General features: G+C 51.5%; 1 protein-coding gene across 6 annotated transcripts in view; it reads left to right on the forward strand.

The window, feature by feature from the left end:
- The window catches only part of VDR (vitamin D receptor), a 57,294-nt gene that overhangs the window by 26,554 nt on the left and 11,929 nt on the right, over positions 1-18,811 (forward strand). For all 6 annotated transcript variants that reach the window (XM_057702961.1, XM_057702962.1, XM_057702963.1 and 3 more), the window contains 3 exons: positions 8,916-9,046; positions 15,893-16,077; positions 16,307-16,427. In XM_057702961.1, the coding sequence (XP_057558944.1) occupies positions 8,916-9,046; positions 15,893-16,077; positions 16,307-16,427 (437 nt within the window). The remainder of the gene's footprint in view (positions 1-8,915; positions 9,047-15,892; positions 16,078-16,306; positions 16,428-18,811) is intronic.

An 18,811-nucleotide genomic window follows, 5' to 3' on the forward strand; every position in this document is an offset into this window, starting at 1 on the left:
TCAGTTCCTCACTAGAGTAACTCCGACCGCTGTGCACCTGGGCTTGCTGCCCTCAGACACACCCCTAGGCTGTGAATCCTTGGGACAGGCCCGTGAGACATCCAGGTGGAGGGAAGACAGGCTCCCTCGTGCCCAGGGCCGAGTGTGGGAGACAGGACAGCAGGTTTGCACATCCACGGCACCACGGACCAACAGTGTGGCTTGTTGCATGTGGGCACATTATGCTACTGTAACCCACCCTTGGCTCCTCTCTCTGAGACACCTTACATTCTACTGCTGACTGACGGCCACAACCCCCACCTGCAAGGACTGGCGTTCTGGACAGCAGGCTGCTCTTATCTTGTTACCCTGTCCTCAGTTTACCTTATATCTTTACTATCTCTGCCTTGATGACTGCGCCAGGCTGCAAAAACATCTCTGATGTTTGGCTTGAATTTTGTTGTATAAATACACACACAAACGCACTCACACATGCATCCGCATTGTTTGTGGAGTCTGTATCTGTAAATTTGACCACCTGGTAAAATTTGCTTGTAATCCCCAAATCAACACTCACAGCACTTTCATGGTCATTTGTGGACACGTGCAGAGTGGAGAAAAATTCAAGTCTCCTGACGCACACGTTCCCAGCTGAGGCCGAGGAAGATATCCTGCCTTCTGTTTCAGCTCTCACACTGTAGACAAGTTTCCTTTTCTTGGTCTCTTTAGTGCCACCCTTTTTGCATTTTTGTGCCTTTTGATGGTGATTTCACTGTTTGAGATGGCGCCCAACCGTGGTGTCTTACACAGAAAAGACGTGGGCTATCGTGCTGTTGGCTGTGAGTTCAGTGTTAATGAGTCAACTGTATGTATTGAATGAGGTGCCTTTTTTTTAAAGATTTATTTATTCTTTATGTATGTATCCATTTTTTTGGCTGTGTTGGGTCTTCACTGCTGCATGCGGGCCTTCTCTAGTTGCGGCGAGTGGGGGCTACTCTTTTCTGGGGGTGGGGGGCCTACTCTTCATTGTGGTGCGTGGGCGCGGTGGCTTCTCTTGTTGCAGAACGCAGGCTCTAGGCACGTGGGCTTCAGTAGTTGCGGCACACGGGCTCAGTAGTTGTGGCTCACGGCCTCTAGAGCTCAGGCTCAGTAGTTGTGGTGCAGGGGCTTAGTTGCTCCGTGACGTGTAAGATCTTCCTGGACCAGGGCTCAAACCCGGGTCCCCTGCATTGGCAGGTGGATTCTCAACCACTGTGCTACCAGGGAAGTCCTGAATGAGGTGCCTTTAAACAGATAACACACATGAGACAAAGTTATGTACTGATGGATTGATGAAAACGTTATGATCGGAGGCTCACAGGAACCTAACCCATATTCTCTTAGGAGCAGTGGTTCAGTATCTGCTGATTCAGTGTTCACGATGGCTTTATAGAGCATAACCACCGCGAATAACGAGAATAGACTGTCTATATGTAATTTCTCCTCTTCTTCCCCCCTCCACCTACTTCTCCTCCTTTTCTTTATCCAAATTCTCTTTGCTATTCTTCCGCTTTAGTCTATTTCAAATAGTTGTTCAAGAATTCCATTGTCACTTATATCTGTTTGTGAAATCCTAATCCCTGGAAGAAAGGCCTCTGTCAGTGGGATGTACGTCTCTGTGCGGGTACCGCATCCCTGAGAACACAAAGATAACACAAGTCCTTGCTCTCAAGCAGCTCACTCAACCCTACAATAGCAGTTCTCAAGGGAAGAGTATTACTTTAGTGTTGAGTCGCTGGCTCTTTTCTAAGCCCTGATGTACAAGCCCATTTGACAGTTCAGTGTTTGAGTGACTTCTAAGTCAAACTAAACTGCTCTAGAAGCTAGTTGTGGCCATTCCAGCAGGTCCAAGGCTCATAACCAAGTGTGACTATGGGGGTTGGTGTGTTCTATTGATCTACAGTCAGGAATTAGAGACTATTGCTGGCCAGTGCCTCCTGCAAGCTATTTCATGTTGTTTCTGCTTCCTGCACCTCTGGAATACATGCACATCCTCAGAGAAACATGATATTTCAAGTGTGAATAAAAGGTTGGTATGGGCAGTCTTCTAAATAGTTATATGTCTTAGTAATATGTTAACAACCAGACCATAAGCAAGACCTATAGGATGTAGGCCTGGTACAAAGCATGTATGTGTATATACACATGGTGATGATCTGTGAATGTGGATAAATCTCTGATCATGAATGGCTTTGTCCAGATTTTTATATAAGGGAAAGGTGTAAAGGACAGAGAAGAAAAATCAGAAAGACCCTTCTGAGGAAGAGAATGAAGAGTATGGTGAAGTTTAAGAGGTGGACCTGGAAAGCAACGTTGAGAAACAGGTCACCGTTTGCCTCTCTATGTTGTCGCCTTCCTCCTCATCAGGACACCGTGAGGCTGACACGTGCAGCAAGTGCCAAGCTGACAAAGACAGTGTGGAGAAATGCCTTCTTGTTTGGAAGCCCCGAGGTTCTCAGGCACCTTGTTAAAGATGGGGCGTTGCAGGGTGGGGAGGATCCAGGAACATGAGGAATGTTCTGGCTTTCAGAAACTTCATCCAGACGATATTCGCAGGAGCTGTGATGTAAAGGGAGGCAGAGCAATGGGGCAGGTGTCCAGCGACTCAAAGTACTTAAATGGGGGGGGGGGGAGGGGCTGCTCGGGGCACCCTGTGGGCCCAAGTAAATGAGTCACCGAGAGGTCGGTGTTGCTGGAGAGAACTCTGTCCAGGTCAGCTTGGCAGCTGGGCTCCTTCCACAGCTGCTGGAGGACGTGAACAGAAGAGAATGGGGGGTCCTCTACGGATCCGCCAAGAGTGATGTTCGGAAGCTTGGGTGGAGGAGGCCAGAACATTTGGAGAGGCAACGCCCCTGGAGGCGTCAAGAAAGGCAGTCATGTGGACACAAGGAAGAGCGTACGTTTCTTTTTGGTCAGTGTTTTCTTTGGGAACCCAGCGCTCTCCTCAGGGCTCCCTGGTGTGAGTTCCCTCTCGGAACGCCCTGGGAATCCTCTCCGTGCGAAGGCAGTAGAGGTGCCAGGGGAGAGCACAGCCAGCTGTTACCCACCGCTTCCAATCTGCCCACCTCAGGTCCTGCCTGTATTCCAGGGGCTTCTCTGTCCTACAGGAGTCCTTCAAACAGCCCGTGCTTCCTGCTCCTGGACTTTGGGGGACATACTTCTGACTGCTGCTTTAGCTTGGATTGAGATATGGTAGATTAATGATAAGGACCATGTTACTTAAGAATACCAGAGGCATTGGAACCAAACAGATCTTGATTCTAATCTCAGCTTTCACACTTTTTAGCTGTGTGACATTAAGCAAATTATTTAACTTTCCATTGCCTTTTTGTACCACCTGTAAAATAGGGATAATATCTATCCTAGTAGGTTGTCGAGGGCATTGGAGAGAATATGTAAAGTGCTGGCAGAGAAGGCTCCCAAGAAGTGGTACCTATTATCAATGTCCCTTTGTAGTGTCTGAGTTTCTGAGAACAGATAGTCCTTTCCTGTTCTCTGTGATGGAACCTGGAACAGGTGTGACTGTGATGTGTCAGCAAAGGTCTCTGATAAAAGGTCCCCAAACAGGAGTTAAATATCAGGTATGAGAAAGGAAGGGCAGGTCCAGGGAGCTCTAGAGACCTTCACGTCAGTCAAAGGCTCTGTGGGACCTGGTTGATGCTCACAGAAGCTGGACATTGGTCGCTGTAACTCACACAAGGACTGTGGGTCTAGACGTCAGGAACAACAATATGTGAAGCAACAATACGTTTTGACCCTCTCTGCCTGCAGAGCCCGGCACCGGTCACGCTGAGGGTAGGTGTAAGACCTGCTATCTGCTTCCGAGGTCTTGGATTCTCAGTGGGATGTTACATGCTGTTTTCTTCAGCCACCCTTCAGCGCTCTCTCCCACTGGCCCCCCTCACCAGCTTCTCTCCCTTCCCTTTATTTGGTGCTTACTTTGTACCAGGTCCTGCTTCCTTTATTTAACCCTTACAACAATTCCCTCTGAAGGCTTGTTTCCATTTTACAGATGTGGAAACTGAGGCATGGGGAGATTAAGTAACTTGCCCAAGGTTGAGCATTAGAGTTTAAACCCAAACAGATCTATCTAACCGAAGTCTGTGTTTCATTTAAAATTTTTAAATAGTTATAAGCGGTGGTGTTTTTTTGTTTTTGTTTTTTGGTATGGTTAAGTGATGCCTGTGAATGGTTTCTTAAAAAGACTTAGACAGTTCAAAAGGGGACATAAGTGAAAAATGTCTCCTTCTCGACCCAGTTCTCAGGTCCCTACGTGAGACTGGTCTACGCATGGGATGAATTCCTGGAAGTGGCTTTACTGTGCGAAAGGCTCTGTGCATTGTATATATGGGTAGATACAGGCAGACCTCGTTTTACTGTGCTTTGCTTTATTGCACTTTGCAGATATTGTACTTTTTACAAACTGAAGGTTTATGGCAACCTTGCATTGTGCATTGTCAGATGCTAATTAACAGTTTTTAGCGATAAAGTGTTTTTTATTAAGGTGTGTACATTGCTTTTATAGATGCAGTGCTATTGTACACCTAATAGATCACAGTATAGTAAAAACATAACTTTTATATGCGCTGGGAAACCAAAACTTCGTGTGACTCACTGTATTGCGATACTGGCTTCATTGTGGTGCGATGGAACCTTTGATATCACAAGGTGCGCTGGTATTGCCAAACTGACCTCCAAAAAAGAGACCTGTGCTCTTTACCAGTGTTAACCTACCTTCCCTTAAAGCTGGTTTTTCTTTTTTAACCCACCTGCTGAGAACCCCTTGGTGTCACCGCACACACATGTGCCCTGTGTGTCTCACTCGCAGACCACACAGGCCTTTCCCATCAGGAGCTTTATCGGGTGCCTGCGTCCAGACCGAGCTCTGGGATGTCTGTGACGCTAGAGTGGCACTGGCGACAAAGCTCAGAGCTAGTGCTTGGCCCCGGTCTTGGGTTTTACCAGGTGTGTCTCTGCTGGCAGGGGTCGCCTACTCAAAAAGGACCCTTCTGTCCCAGGCCCGAGACCCTGGCCCCAGGCGCTCGATGCTTTTGTGAGCTGCTTGTCTCACGTTTGATGAATTGGTCTCTGGCGCAAGAATCAGTCAATGTCCTCTCTCACCCCGGCTTTCTAGAAACTGCGTCTATATTTGGTCTGGTTGCGCCACCCCTACCACCCCTGCCCCCCCCCCTTCCTGAGCTGGGGTATAATTGCCAACCATCCAGAGGATGACAGGGTCCAGGCTCAGAGCGCTGCTGAGGAAATGGGCTCCCATGGAAACGGGAGGCTCTTGTTTCTCAAAACCAAACCAACTCACAGGCAATTAGCTGGGAGGAAGGCAGGCCAGGGCGTGGATCTTCAGGACAAAGCGCAGGACTGGGGCTGACCAGTCTGGCTGCCCTGACTGCTCGTGGGCAGAGGCTGGATGACAGCCACATGCGTGCAAGTGCCCTCAGAAGGCAGAAGAACAGGGAAGAACGGGGCCTCTGAGCCCAGGGGAACTGTGTCCCGGCAAACAGCCATGCCGGGCGGGACACGCTGGAAAGGCTGGCTCCGGAACCCGGGCTTCGGGGAGGGCCTGGGTCTGCCTGCTGGAGTTGGCGAGGGAGATCTGCCGTCCTCAGATGCTGACCCCACTGTCCAGAGCACAGCGCTGTTCTCCGTGACGTGCGGCCTCTGCCTCCCCAGCCACTACCCAGCGCCTTGCCTCTGATTCTGTCTGTAGAGGATCTGGGGAAGAGCTGGTTACTGTATGTTTTCATAATAATAAATTTAGAGCTCCATAAGTTTACAGGCTGCTTTCTGCTTTGCTCAAAAAATGTGGAGACAGTACCCAGTTGGGCGGTTTCAGGACAGGTGTGGCATAGGGTGAAAAGCACAGGCTGCATTCTTACTTGAGGGCTGAGCCCTGCTGTGAGACCATGTGCCTGGCCGGTAGAAAAGTGTTACATCTTTCTTCTTCCCACCCTACTTCCCTCTCTACCTTCCTCCCTCCTTTTTTTCTTTTTCCTTTCCTTTCCTTTCCTTTCCTTTCCTTTCCTTTCCTTTCCTTTCCTTTCCTATCCTTTCCTTTCCTTTCCTTTCCCCTTCCTTCCTCCCTTCCTCCCTTCCTTCCTTCCTTCCTTCCTTCCTTCACTCCTTCCTTCTTTCCCTCTCTGTCTCTGCCTCTGTCTCTCTCCCCACTCTCTGCTTCCCTCTCTCCCTCCTCCTTTCTCTCCATCTCTCCCTCCTGGTCATGGTCTTGGTCCTCCTCCTCCTCTTCTTTCCATCTCAGTCCTCTTGGGCTTCATATTCCTAGTATAAGGCTGAAATGAGGACCTGGTCCCCTTCCCCCAGTATTTTCTTTTACCCAGCTCCGCGTGCTCTGGATTCCTACCCCAGACTCTTCGGGGTCCACTCCCGATGTCAGGCAAAGGTGGGTTAAGCAGCTATCTCCAACTCTCCTGTGTGTGTGTGGAAGCTTGGGTTAGGCTTCAGATTTACAACATGAGAAAGAGAAAAGAAAGAGGGTGAAGTTTCAAAATCTCTTTCCAAGCAAATTTGCAGTTGGGGGAGGTGCTCACCGGTGAGAGTCAGAGGCAGGCGCCATAGAGCCTGAGGAAGGAGAGGTGGGCCTCGAAAGGGTGCTGGGTGCCTCCCACCTGGGCCCTCAGGAAGCTCTCAGCTCCCAGTGCAGGGCTGTGAGAGGCTTTGGTCCATGTGTCTAGAGGTGCCATGGTGTGTGTTTTTCTTGGCGCCTGTGGCCCTAAGAATGAACGGGGCGACCTCTGAGCCAGACGAGACAGTGGGTGGGAGGACAGAGCAGCCCCTCAGCTCAGCCCCCAGGCAAAATGCCTGGTTGTTTAAAAAAAAAAAAAAAAGGAAATGAGAGTTTGCTCTAATTAGAAACTTCTGGTCCTCGAGTAGGTTTAGAGAGTTGTGGGCATTCTGGGGCCTCAGCATTTGTGATAACAGGTGGTGCCTCTAGAACCACGTGGGAAAGAGAGAAAGGAGCAAAGGGAAGCCAGTCTCATGTCCTGGAACATATAGATGTGCCCTGTGGTGATGGCGGTATCTCATTCCTGGCTAACCAAGGTGCTTCCATCTTCTGTTCCTCTGGGAAGCTGCAGTAAATGTATGGAAGCACAAGAAGAAAGGCTTTCTGTCTCCATTGGCAAGAGCCTGGGGAACAGTCTCTCCCAGGGCAGTCACTGTGGGGCTAGACTGGGAGCTAAACCACCCGAATAGCCAGCGCTCCTCCACCCCCCATATTGCCCCGTCTGCTGGTGGCCCCTTGGGTATGAGGGCTGTGATGGGAGGGTACCGGGGCTGAGGTCCAAAGCCCACAGCAGCCACTTCCCAGACCACTGGATGTCCTTTGCCTTGAGCTGTGCTCAGGGCCAGCTGCCTGGAGCTATTTGCCTGTGGGCCCAGCTTCATGGAGCTCCTTGAGTTTCTGGGGATGAAACAGTAGGTTCAGTCCAGGACACGAAAAGCTGACCCTCACATTCCGAAGGTCCCAACTTGGGAGCCTTCACTTTTTGCTAAATCGCCTCAATGGTAAGTCTCTTCACCTCAGGGGTCCCATCCATAAAATAAGGGGTGCCCTAAGGGTCTTAGAGTCTGACTACCTGTGACTTCCTGTTCCTCTAGTCTCTTCTCCCCTCTCCCATGGGTCAAGTTCATTTGGTCCCCATCTGTCCGTGTTGACTGATGAACGTGTTTGTCCTAAACCCTGTCTGTGTTCTAGTGAATGTGAATAATAAGTCATTTTTCGCCAAAAACATAAGTAGTATATGACATCTGGAGAAGATGATATTGATCGCTCATCTCCAGGAGAGGGAAAAGGTTGAGCCTGGGCCTTGGCTTCTAAGGCTTGGGCATCTCCACAGCTCCTTGGAAGATGCTGCTGTTCACAGAGGAAGTGATTCTGCCACTATCTTTCCCCAGCTAAATCCTGGCACCTGTCCTGGGGCAAAAAAAGTGGGGCCTCCCCTTGCTGGGGCTGCGGAGAGTAAGAGGAACCTCTAGGAGACAGATGCTGAGAAGCCTCTGGGGAGGTGTCCTTTATGCAGCCTCATAAAAGTCACATGTGCTGTAGCTGGGAGCAGGGGAGAAAGCCAGAATTAGGAAAATGAGCCCTTGGGCTTGTGTGTGTGTGTGTATGTGCATGTACACGCGCGCGCACGCACACACACACACACACAAATTTACATAGGCTACTGGGGGATGCCAGCTTCTTAGCTAAGAGCCCTTTGGTAGTTTTCCATTCTTACAGAACTCTTAACTTCCTCTGCCTTTCGGAAAGCCAAGGCCAGACCTCAAGGCACCCACCTGCTCATCTGGCTGCTTCTCTTCCTGGGCAGATCGTCTGAATGTCTGCAGCTATGCTTTGCACCCTTTCTCCCTTCCCTGTGCACCTGTGCACACGTCTGTCCCTGGAGCCGGGGTGCTCTAGTCACAAATCTCTGGACTCTGGACTCTAGAAGACTGAGAGACGAGGCCAGCATCATCGCCTCTCAGGATGGCACTAAAGGCAGTGAAGGGCTACTCTGCAGATTCAGTATTACAAAAACTTTTTTTACTAGGCTAATTCACGCATATTTCTTGTGTAGTAAAAAAAGAGAGGGAGGAGCAGAGCACTGTGAAGGTAGGTAAAAGCAATGACGCGGGACAGAATAGGCAGTGAAGGTGGGGGAGGGCACGCTGGCAAACACAGCAAGTCCGAGGGCTGGGCAGGGGTGGCCACTGACAGGGGCGAGGGGCTGGGGCGGGCCCCCATCCTCCTGGTGAGACAGGGAGCTCGGGGCCTGGCCAGCAGGTCTCATGGTAACAGCCCCCGTAGGCTGCTCTCCCGCAGGCAGGGCTGAGGCGCTGGGAGGTGGTGACCCAGCGGAGGGTCTGTGCTCTCTCTGCAGACGGAGCATGAAGCGGAAGGCGCTGTTCACCTGTCCCTTCAATGGAGACTGCCGTATCACCAAGGACAACCGCCGCCACTGCCAGGCCTGCCGGCTCAAGCGCTGTGTGGACATCGGCATGATGAAAGAGTGTGCGTTTCAGGGGCGGGGCGGGGCGGGGCGAAGGCGGGGTCCGGGGCAGGGGGCTGCTGTTTACGCAGGTTTGGCCAGAGAGGTCCGCTGGCCCTTCCCAGGTAGCTGCCGGCACTGGGGGCCTGAGTCGGGAGTCCAGGAGTGAGTGGGAGCAGCAGCCTCAGGCAGGGCGGCTGGGACGCCAAGATCAAAGGCCCAAGGGGTCCTGCGAGGCTTTCTAGGGTACATGTGTGTGTCCCAAGGCCTGGGAGGTGGGACAGGCAGGGCGCGGCCTTCATGAGCCCCCCCAGCTCAGGCTTCCTCTAAGACGTCATCGCCATTCTTACGGCAACTTCTTCCCAGGACCTTCGGGGAAAGGGTGAGGCTCGAGGACCCCAGAGTGCTTTGGACTTTGGGAGAGAGGGCTGCCGTGAGTGGGGTGGGGCAGGAGTGATGGGAAGGAGAGACAGTCAGAGCCTGGCTGTCATGGGGGGTCTGCCCTGCCCTAGCCTTCCAGCCACTTTGGCCCAGGGAGCAGATCCGAGGGCTGGTGCCCAGGACTAGGTGGAAAGATCCTGCAAGGGGAAGCACTGGACCCTAGAAGGACCCTCTAGATGCAGATTGAAAAAGAGGCGCAATCTTCTAGCACTTCCTGTCCAGCACTGGGGTTGCAGAAGAGGACCGACGTGGCAGGTTAACACGTTCTGACCCACTGTTAAAAACAACCCCTGGGGACTTCCCTGGCGGTCCAGTGGTTAAGACTCTGTGCTTCCAGTGCAGGGAGCGCGGGTTGGATCCTTGGTCACGAACTAAGAACCCACGTGCCACACGGAGCGGCCAAAAAAAAAAAAAAAAGTAAAAACAACCCTCGGACTTTGCCTCTGAGCTCCAGTGCCAGTTACTTGGTAACCAGAGTAGCCACTGAATTCAGTAGACCCTGGGAAGGGCTGGCCAGGCCCTGCCTGGGCTGGAAGCAAGGGCACGGGGCTGGCCTGGGCCTGGTTGCCCTCTGCACGTTCTGTCCTGCCTTGTTCCTTTCTCATCCCTATCTGTGAACTGTACCCTGATCCCCTGCAGGGCCTGGGATGGGGCCTGTGCCTGCTACGCCGTGGGCCTGAGGAGGCTCAGGAGGGGTACCCAGATGCAGCCACCCCTGGAGGCCCTCCTGTCCATGGGGCCCGTTCGGGGGTCGGAGGTGTGTGGAGAGGTTAGGTCCAGGGGAGATGTGTCTGGAACAAGGGAAAAGCCACAGGACAGGGCTGAGGGGATGGGAAATTTCTTCCTTGATGGGCAAAAGATTCTGTGTTTTTGGGAAATAGAGGCTGAGTGGGGGCCCCAGGGAGGCCTCCTCGGGCCTTGACAGGCTTCCTTCTGGTGGGCCACGGCCCCTCCCTCCTGATCCCAGCTCCCCAGCCAACACTGGCAGCTCCGGAAGACGTTTCCAGGCCTTCGTTCCTCCTCACCCAATGGGAGCATACAGGCCTGGGCACGCTGATTACTGCTAGCTTGGCCTCCTGCCCCACCCAGCTCCTGTTTATCCTGGAGCTGCGGAGGCGCAAGGCCTGGGTGCCTGGTGGAGCTTCTCCCCCGTTGTCTTAGCACAGACGGCTCTGTTCAAGGTGCTAGGCTGGACGAGACAGGAGGCAGCAGGCACAGCCCCTGCCGCCTCAGAGGACACAGCCTCCGCAGGGCAGGGAGCCATGGTTCTAAGGCTCCCGCCAAACAAGGATGGCCCGGAGTTACACCTGGGGTTCAGGAAGCCTCTGCCGCAGGAGTCCGGGCAGGGCCAGCCTCACGGATGTCCCAGAGGTGCCTCTCCTGTGTCTCAGGAGAAAAGAGATGTTCCATTGGCTTAGAACAGGAAGCACACTTAGAAACCATCTGAGACCCAGAAAGGCAAAAATTGGGGGCTGGCCAAAACGTTCATTCGGGTTTTTCTGTAAGCTCTTGCAGAAAAAAACCCGAATGAACGTTTTGGCCAACCCAACACCAGGATTGGAGTCAGAAAGCGTGTTGGGACTCGACTCCAACTCCCTGCCCCTCCTAGATCCCTCCTGGTCCCCATGGAGAACACCGCATCCACCGTGATGAGCAGGCCTTGAGTGGTTCAGGGTGCCCCCACCCCAGGAACACCACGTGGTAGGGGGCCAGCAATCCAAAGGGGTTGCCCACCCCCAGCTGCTAGTCAGCTCTGTGCCTCAGCCACCCCGACCTCAGCCTCAGTCCCTCTGACGGAGCCCTGTGCCCCCCGCCGGGTGGGCCGCCCTGTGCCCACCATTCTCGCCATGCTAGTGCAAGGAGCTGTACCGCGTTAGGGATGGGCAGGTAGAGCTGCACTCTTGGGGTCTAGGCCCTAGACCTCCAGTTAAAATAGAAAGGTTGGGTCAACACTAGGCTTATTCTTTGCACTGCCCCAAAGGGAAGATCCCCCAGGAAGAGCTCTAGCGCCTGCCTCAGGTTAGCCAAGCTTTGGGGGGCCTGTCGGTATGCTGGGGCCAGGAGCTCCCCAGCTCAGATCCCTAGGAGAGCTGCCTATTTCTCACCCATGCTGGCTGTCATCCCCAAGGCCTAGCCTCCTAGAGACAACTGAGTGTCCACATTAGTAAAACCACAGGACACCCCAGGGCTTCCTTTGAAGGGAGCTGCAAACCCAGGCTCCTTCCTGGTGGGGACAGGGAGGTGGCTCTTTCCTAGAGGAGACAGAGGAAGGGGAGGAGATGCCTGTGGGAGCCAATGTTTATTGACCACTTACTGTACCAGTGTCAGGCACTAGTACTTTCTTGTGAACGTCTGACAACAATCCCTGAATATGTGAACACTTCTGTTTTTATTTTTCATTTTTTGTGATAGATGAACAAATTCAGAGAAATTAAAATATCATGCCTCCAAAGCTAGTAATCTAGGCCTGTGTATTTCCAAAGGCCAGGCCTGTGGGTACCACCCCAGCACAGCCCCTTGGCCCCCCTCCCCTTCTCCCCCTACCACTGTGGGCCAGAGCTCCTCCACTGTGCATTTCCAGGCACTGCCTGGGACCCTAAGGGATGGGCTGAAGAGAGTTTTTTTCCCACTAAGGACTCTCTTTCTCTCTCTTCAAGTCCAGGTTGACTTGATGTCCTTGGAGCCCAAGACATTTCATAGTTGAGTTCTGGCCTCTTGTAGACCTGGCCTGCACATGTAAGCTTGTTTGATGTTTTGATACATGTACATCTTTTCTGCCCAGTGTGAGCAAATCTTGACTCCCTAACTGGATTCTAGACTTCATGGAACAGGGAACATCTTGCATGGGATTAACTTGAGCAAAGCCATTTACACACCCAGCAAGGACCTGAGAAGCTGCTAAGCAGCCGCATGGATTTCACAAAGTCTGCGTACACAGCTCATGCCCTTTATTCATCGGAGAGCTTTTAACTTCAGTGGCTTTTAACTTCCAAACGTGCCTCCTAGTGAGAAATCAATTTCTACAGTTTAAGCAAAAAACACATACAAAACAAAACAAACAAAAAAAGCGGCCTCCTCCATGATTGTAATGATATTTTTAGTAGCAATTCCTTGAGAAAATGATTTGTAAATATCCTATGAAATTAACAGCCCCTTTAAGCAAATGGCTTATTTTATAAGTCACGACAGCATCTGCATATGTGAGAGACTTGACTTTTTTAGTCCCCAGACAATGTTGCATGGAGGGAGGCCCCTGGATGGGCATGGCCTACATTTGAAACCAGCAGATCTTAGCATTTCTTCCTCCAGTGCCACACACAGGATGGTGGCCCCTATTTGCTAGAAGTGTTGGTGAGGAGCAGTGTCATAGGTTTAACCTCAAATGGCTTAACTTCATCTTTTTATCGTAAATCACTTACAAGCTTTGCAACTTTATTTAATCTTCCACACTCTTCAGTTGGACTGGAAAACCTTGTGTGTCAGGACTCCGTGGCTGAGGACCAGGATCCTGCCGAGCATTTACAGCCAATTATAGTCACAGGCAGTGTGGGGTAGTGGTTAGGACCTTGGCCTCTAGAACCAGACTGCCCAGGCCCGAATACCAGCTCTACCACTTGTTTGCTGTGTAACTTTGAGCAAGCTTTCTAGCCTCTCTGGGCCTGAGTTCCCTCATCTGCCTTAGGGGTTATTACAAAGACTAAATAATATGAGTTAATATATAGAAGCACTTAGAATAGTGCCTGACACGTTAAAAAAAAATTCTATTTTTATTAACAGTATTTTTTATTTCATGCAACCTGATCACCAAGATTTCCATCTCCCAAAAGATGAGAAGTAGCTTTTAAGGGGGATAAAGGCATACGTCTAGAGACACACACCAATAAGAAGAGACAACACATAGCTTAAGAGAGCAGGGTAGACTGGTGTGAAAAGTAGCGTGAGAATTCAAAATCGCAGCAGGCTGAGTCATGCAGTGCAGGGAAACAGCCCCATACAATTCTGAGGTCATCACCTTGTCCCTGCGAAGTCCAATAACTATTCAGAATGATGCCTCTGAATCGTCAAGCAGAGGTTACATGATGTTAGAGGTGTTCCGTTACAAGGTATTCCGTCTTGAAAACACTTCAGTCACAATTATTTACATTAAAAACGTAAGCTTTGCTCGGTGATCTGGTGGACTGGCACACAGCATGTTGTAGGGGACGTGCAGCACTGGTACACTTCTCACCCTCCTTTCCTGTGCCAGGTTGACAACCAGCACATAGTAGGTACAGTCAGTGTTGTGTTGGGTGTCCAGTGCATCAGCCTATTGAGGAAGCCCCTGGAGGAGACACAGGCATCGTGAGGTACGGCCCCCGCCCCTAGGGAGCCTGCAGTTCCAGTGAAGCAGGCCTTGAACTTCTTAGGCTCTCTATGAAGGCATTTACTGGGGCCTGTACTAGCTGTAAATGTAACAGAGTGAAAAACGATTGGGTGGCAACGGGTGTGGGAAAAACTTCTCATTGCAGATCAAGGCAGTAAGAAAGCCTCTGTGGTACAAGAGGGCTGTGAGCTGGGTACCGGAGAACTGATAGAACTTGCGTGGATACTGGGGAGAGAAGACCCAGCCGGACAGGCATCCAGCACAAGGGGAAATGCAGAGGCAGGAGTAAGCAGGTCACGTCCACAGGTCAGCAGTCCCAACGCAGCCAGAGCAGGAGCTGTGTCCAGAGGCACTGGGAAATGAGGTTGGAAAGTTGGGAAGAGGGGAAATCATGGAGAATCTTGACTTTAATGGGGGCATGGCAAGCAGAAAGGATCCAGAAAAAGTTGCTGAGCAGGAGAGTGATGTCGTAGACTCACAGGGGGTTGTCAGAGCCCGTGGGGCTGAGGGGCATGCCTGTGGTCACACAGAGACAGCCTCCCAGCTCCAGCCTCAGCACCCCCTCCGCCCGCCCATCAGCTGAGCAGGAAAGACCGGACTGCAAATCTTGGCTTCCTCAGACTAGGGCCTCGCACCCTGCCTTGAATGGGATGCTCCCTCTCCCACCCTGCTTGATCTCTTGGGGTCTGAGCAGACGCCCTCTGTGGGAGGAGGGCTGGCAGCTCTTTGGGCAGGTGAGTCAGGAACCTGGGCGTGGCCTCCGCCCAGTCTTCCTCCAGGTATCGTTCGCCTCAGCTCTGGACGGAAGGCACCATCTTTCGCTGCAGGCTTCTCTTTCCTGCTCTGCCCACTCCCCCCCACCCCCACCCCAGGCTCTCCCTCCTCACCCCCGCCAATGTCTCTTGTCCTTCCCCCACCCAAGGGGCCTAGGCCAATGGGCCTTTCTTGAAGCCCGGAACCCACCCGCTGTGGGGTTCTGGTTCCTTTCCCTGCTCTTGTGAAACTCTCAGTTCTGTGGGCAGATGCCCTGGCAAGACCAGCACAGAGCAAGCAGCTACAGGCCAGGGGCCCCAGTGCCCACTCCTGCCGTCAGCGCTCTGCAAGCCCCGGCCAGGAGGTCTGTGTGCCCGGCTGCTGTGCCAAGCTCCCCTGCTCCCAGCTCCGCCCTGCCGGCAGCTGCCCCAGCACAGGGAGGCCCAGAGCCTCCCCCCTCACCCACTGAGGGGGCAGGGGCTCCCCGCCCGCAGATGCCCTGGCTAGCCGCTGGAGAGAGCTTCCCAGATGAGAGCTGTGAGCGGCTGTGCTTGGGGACTTCCGGGGGACTCGAAAACTTCCTTGGGCAGAAATGTCAAGACTGGACTGGCTGAGGGAGGGGTTGTTTTGGCCCAACCAGGAGGCAAAGCCTTTCTGCATTGGTCATAGTAGATCACAAGCCTGGAAACGTGGCTGTGGGGACGGCCATATAGAGGGGTCGCCTCAGCATCTCCTAGCCTCTGATGCTGTGACTGTGAACCCTCCCTGCCCCCTGCGTCTCCCTCGGGATCGGGGAGCACAAGGAGGAGGGAGAAGGGATGAGAACAAATGTCGGTGAGCATCTGCGCTTTGCCAGGCCGGAAGAGCCGTCTTTGCCAGGTCTCAAAGCGGTCGGTCCTTTGACGTTGGATCCGCACATACACATGCTTTGCGGAGGAAGGAACAAAAACGGGACTTAGAAGAGATCATAATGGTCCACACTTCTCATTTTACAAACAAGCAAACAAAAGCCTGGAGAGTTCCGTCTGTGCCGTCAGACACCTTGTTCTTGAGATCCCAGGCTCCCTAATAAGGCCCAAGCATCCCACCTCTCAAATCCTCTGTTTCCTCCTCTCTCATGCGCCTGCCTTTTCAACACAGAACACCCAATCTTCCATCCATATCGCGGGCTTGGGATCCCCTGGCAGGACGGCCCGGTGAGCTCCGAGTGTGAGGGCACAGCCCCTCCTATCTGGTGCCTTTCTGCCTGGGGGAGGCTTCCTCCGAGGCGCTGCAGGCCCAGCCCTCCTGACTCCCCCTTCCCGCCCCACAGTCATCCTGACAGATGAAGAGGTGCAGCGGAAGCGGGAGATGATCCTCAAGAGGAAGGAGGAGGAGGCCTTGAAGGACAGCCTGCGGCCGAAGCTGTCCGAGGAGCAGCAGCGCATCATCGCCATCCTGCTGGACGCCCACCACAAGACCTATGACCCCACCTACGCTGACTTCAGCCAGTTCCGGGTACGGCGAGAGCCACCAGCAGAGCCCGGGCTCTTGGGAGGGGGATGGAGGGCAAGGGGGGTGCGGGCACAGAACCTGGGAAGGGATGGAGGCTGCTCTGCCCTCTGACACTGGGGAGGACTCCCCTTTCCGTAGACTTTCCTTGAAACCACTTCTGTCAGAGGTCAGGGCTGGCGTAGGAAGGTGACCTCCAAATGTGGGCTTCTGACGCTCTGCCTTTCCCTTCCAGCCTCCGATTCGCGACGGTGAGGGTGAAGGGAACCATCCCTCAAAGCCTTGCTTGTTACACACGCCCAGCTTCTCTGGAAACTCATCGTCCTCCTGCTCAGATCAATACATCTCCTCTCCAGGTAAACGCGCCCCCTCCCCGAGAGCCCAGAGCTTCCCCAGCCCACCTGTCCTCGGCTGCGGCTGGAAGGACAGCACTTACACAACACTGTGTGCCACACAGTGTCCTCAGAAGAAACCCTTTTTTAGAGAAGAGGTGTAACTTGCCCGAGGGCCAACGCTGAGGATGCTGAGGGAGAGGCCAAACTGGGGTCCTGTGGGCAGGGTCTGCCTGCAGAGCCTCTGTTCTTTGCTCTAAGTCAGGTTTCTTCCCCTGTCTCCCTCTCTAGGAGTGATCTGGTTCCTTTAAATGGTACTTTGAGCCTGGGCCCTTGGGGTTTTTTGTTTGGTTGGTTTTGGGTTTTGGTTTTTCCAGTTTTATTGAGATGTAGTAGACATATAGCATTGTATAAGTTTAAGGTGTATAACATAATAATTTGATATATGTATATATTGCAAAATGATTGCCGCAATAAATTTAGTTAACCTCACATACTTACAAAAATGTTTTCCCCCTTGTGATAACTTTTAAGAGGTACTCTCTTAGCAGCTTTCAAATATAACAAACAGGGTTGTTAACTGCAGTCACCAGAGCCTGAGTCTTTGGAAGGTGGAATTCAGCGTGGAAGGAGAAGATGTGGGTCCCACTACAGCCTGCCTTCCCCTCAAGCCCTGGGGGGCCGCTAAGGCCCTGGAAGACCTGTCCCTTCCAGCTCATCCTTGCTTTCTTCTTATGGTCCTTTTCTACCTTCCTCTTCATCTTCCTGCCTCATCCTCCCCCTGCTCTTGCCTTCATCCCTCTACCTCTCACCCAACCCAGCTGCCCTCTGTTGGAGGCCTGTAGAAGGGCAGGGATGGAAAAGCCTCCTGCCTTCTGGGGAACTAGAATCCTCAGATGTGGTACTTCCAGACTCACTGATGGATCTGTGCCCAGATCGAGAGTAGGTAGGAGGGGTCCCTGTGCCAACTGGCCAGAGATAACAGTGGAATTGGTCGTGTGTCTACTCACCTGCCTTGACCACTGCATGGGTAACTGATCCTCGGAGCACCTTACTTTGTAGTTAACCTTGTAGTAACCCCTCCCCGGTGTTAATTTTCTCTACTCATCTCCCTGCTCTTTTTACTTTATGATATATTCATTTTTGTCAGTGAGGGTCAATCTGGGGACTTCCCTAGTGGTCCAGTGGTTAGGACTCTGTGCTTTCACTGCTGAGGACACGGGTTCAATCTCTGGTCAGGGAACTAAGATCCCACAAGCCGAGTGGCACGGCCAAAAAAAAGAAGAAAAAAGAGGATCAATCTGCATGTTATATGTTGGTCTGTACTTCAACTTTTAATAATAATTTTATATTATTGAGAAGTTTTGATTTCTTCTCGTAGCTCAATTAATTTGAGAATCTTACCACCCCGCCCCCGCATGGTATGTTCAGTATAGCATGTTATTTATTTAGAAATTCAAACTAGTTGACACTTTTAATTTTTAAAAAGTTATTATACAAAAGTAATATGTGTTTGCTATAGACATTCAGAAAATATAAACTAAATTATGTATATTATATATATATTATATATAATCTTTAATCTTACCACTCAAAGATAACCACTGTTAACACTGTAATGTATCTTTCCCCAACTTTTTTTTGAACACATATACCTGTTCAGAAATGGAATTGTGCTATATGCAGTCTGGTAACTTACTTTTTTCTTATAATGGTATCTCATATTTTCCTACCAACCAGTACACACCTAGAATATCATTTTTAAAGGCTGCTTAATATTCTGGGGTATAATGTACAATAACATGTCTAAACCCCTGGATATCTAGATTTTTTTCCAAGCTCTTCATTAAGATAACAGGATGTTTGTGGTTAATTATTTGCACTTATTCTGAATTTTCCCTTATGTTGAATTCATGGAAGTAGGATTTCTGGTCATAGAGTGAGCAAAATTGTAGGCTTTTGACCCTCATGGTCAAATAGCTTTCTAGATTCGTTGCACAAATGTAGGCCTACTTTAGCACCCCAGCGCTACACAGGATTGCCTAATTCCCTGCATCTTTACAAATACTGGTGTCAACATTTAAATGTACTTGCTTCTAGTTTAGAGGTGAAAAGCAGATGTTCTTCTTGGCCGTTCTTTGATCACTAGTGAGGCTGAACATTGTTTTCAACAGTAAACCACTGTTTATTGGTTCCAAATTCATCTTTGATTTGAGATCATTAGGAATACCATGTAAAATCACATCTTAAAGAAGTCTCGTATCTCAGAGTGTCTCTGATAATTTGATTTTTCCTGCCCCACTCTGTTGAAGGAAGACACGGGGAAGCCTGGGCTGAAGTGACCTTGGAGAGAGGTGGTCACTGGGGGATTCCCAGCTGGCCTTGCTGCCAGGGTGCAGGAGGGCCTC

The sequence above is a fragment of the Hippopotamus amphibius genome, chromosome 12 (assembly GCF_030028045.1).
Source record: "Hippopotamus amphibius kiboko isolate mHipAmp2 chromosome 12, mHipAmp2.hap2, whole genome shotgun sequence".
Taxonomy (NCBI): domain Eukaryota; kingdom Metazoa; phylum Chordata; class Mammalia; order Artiodactyla; family Hippopotamidae; genus Hippopotamus; species Hippopotamus amphibius.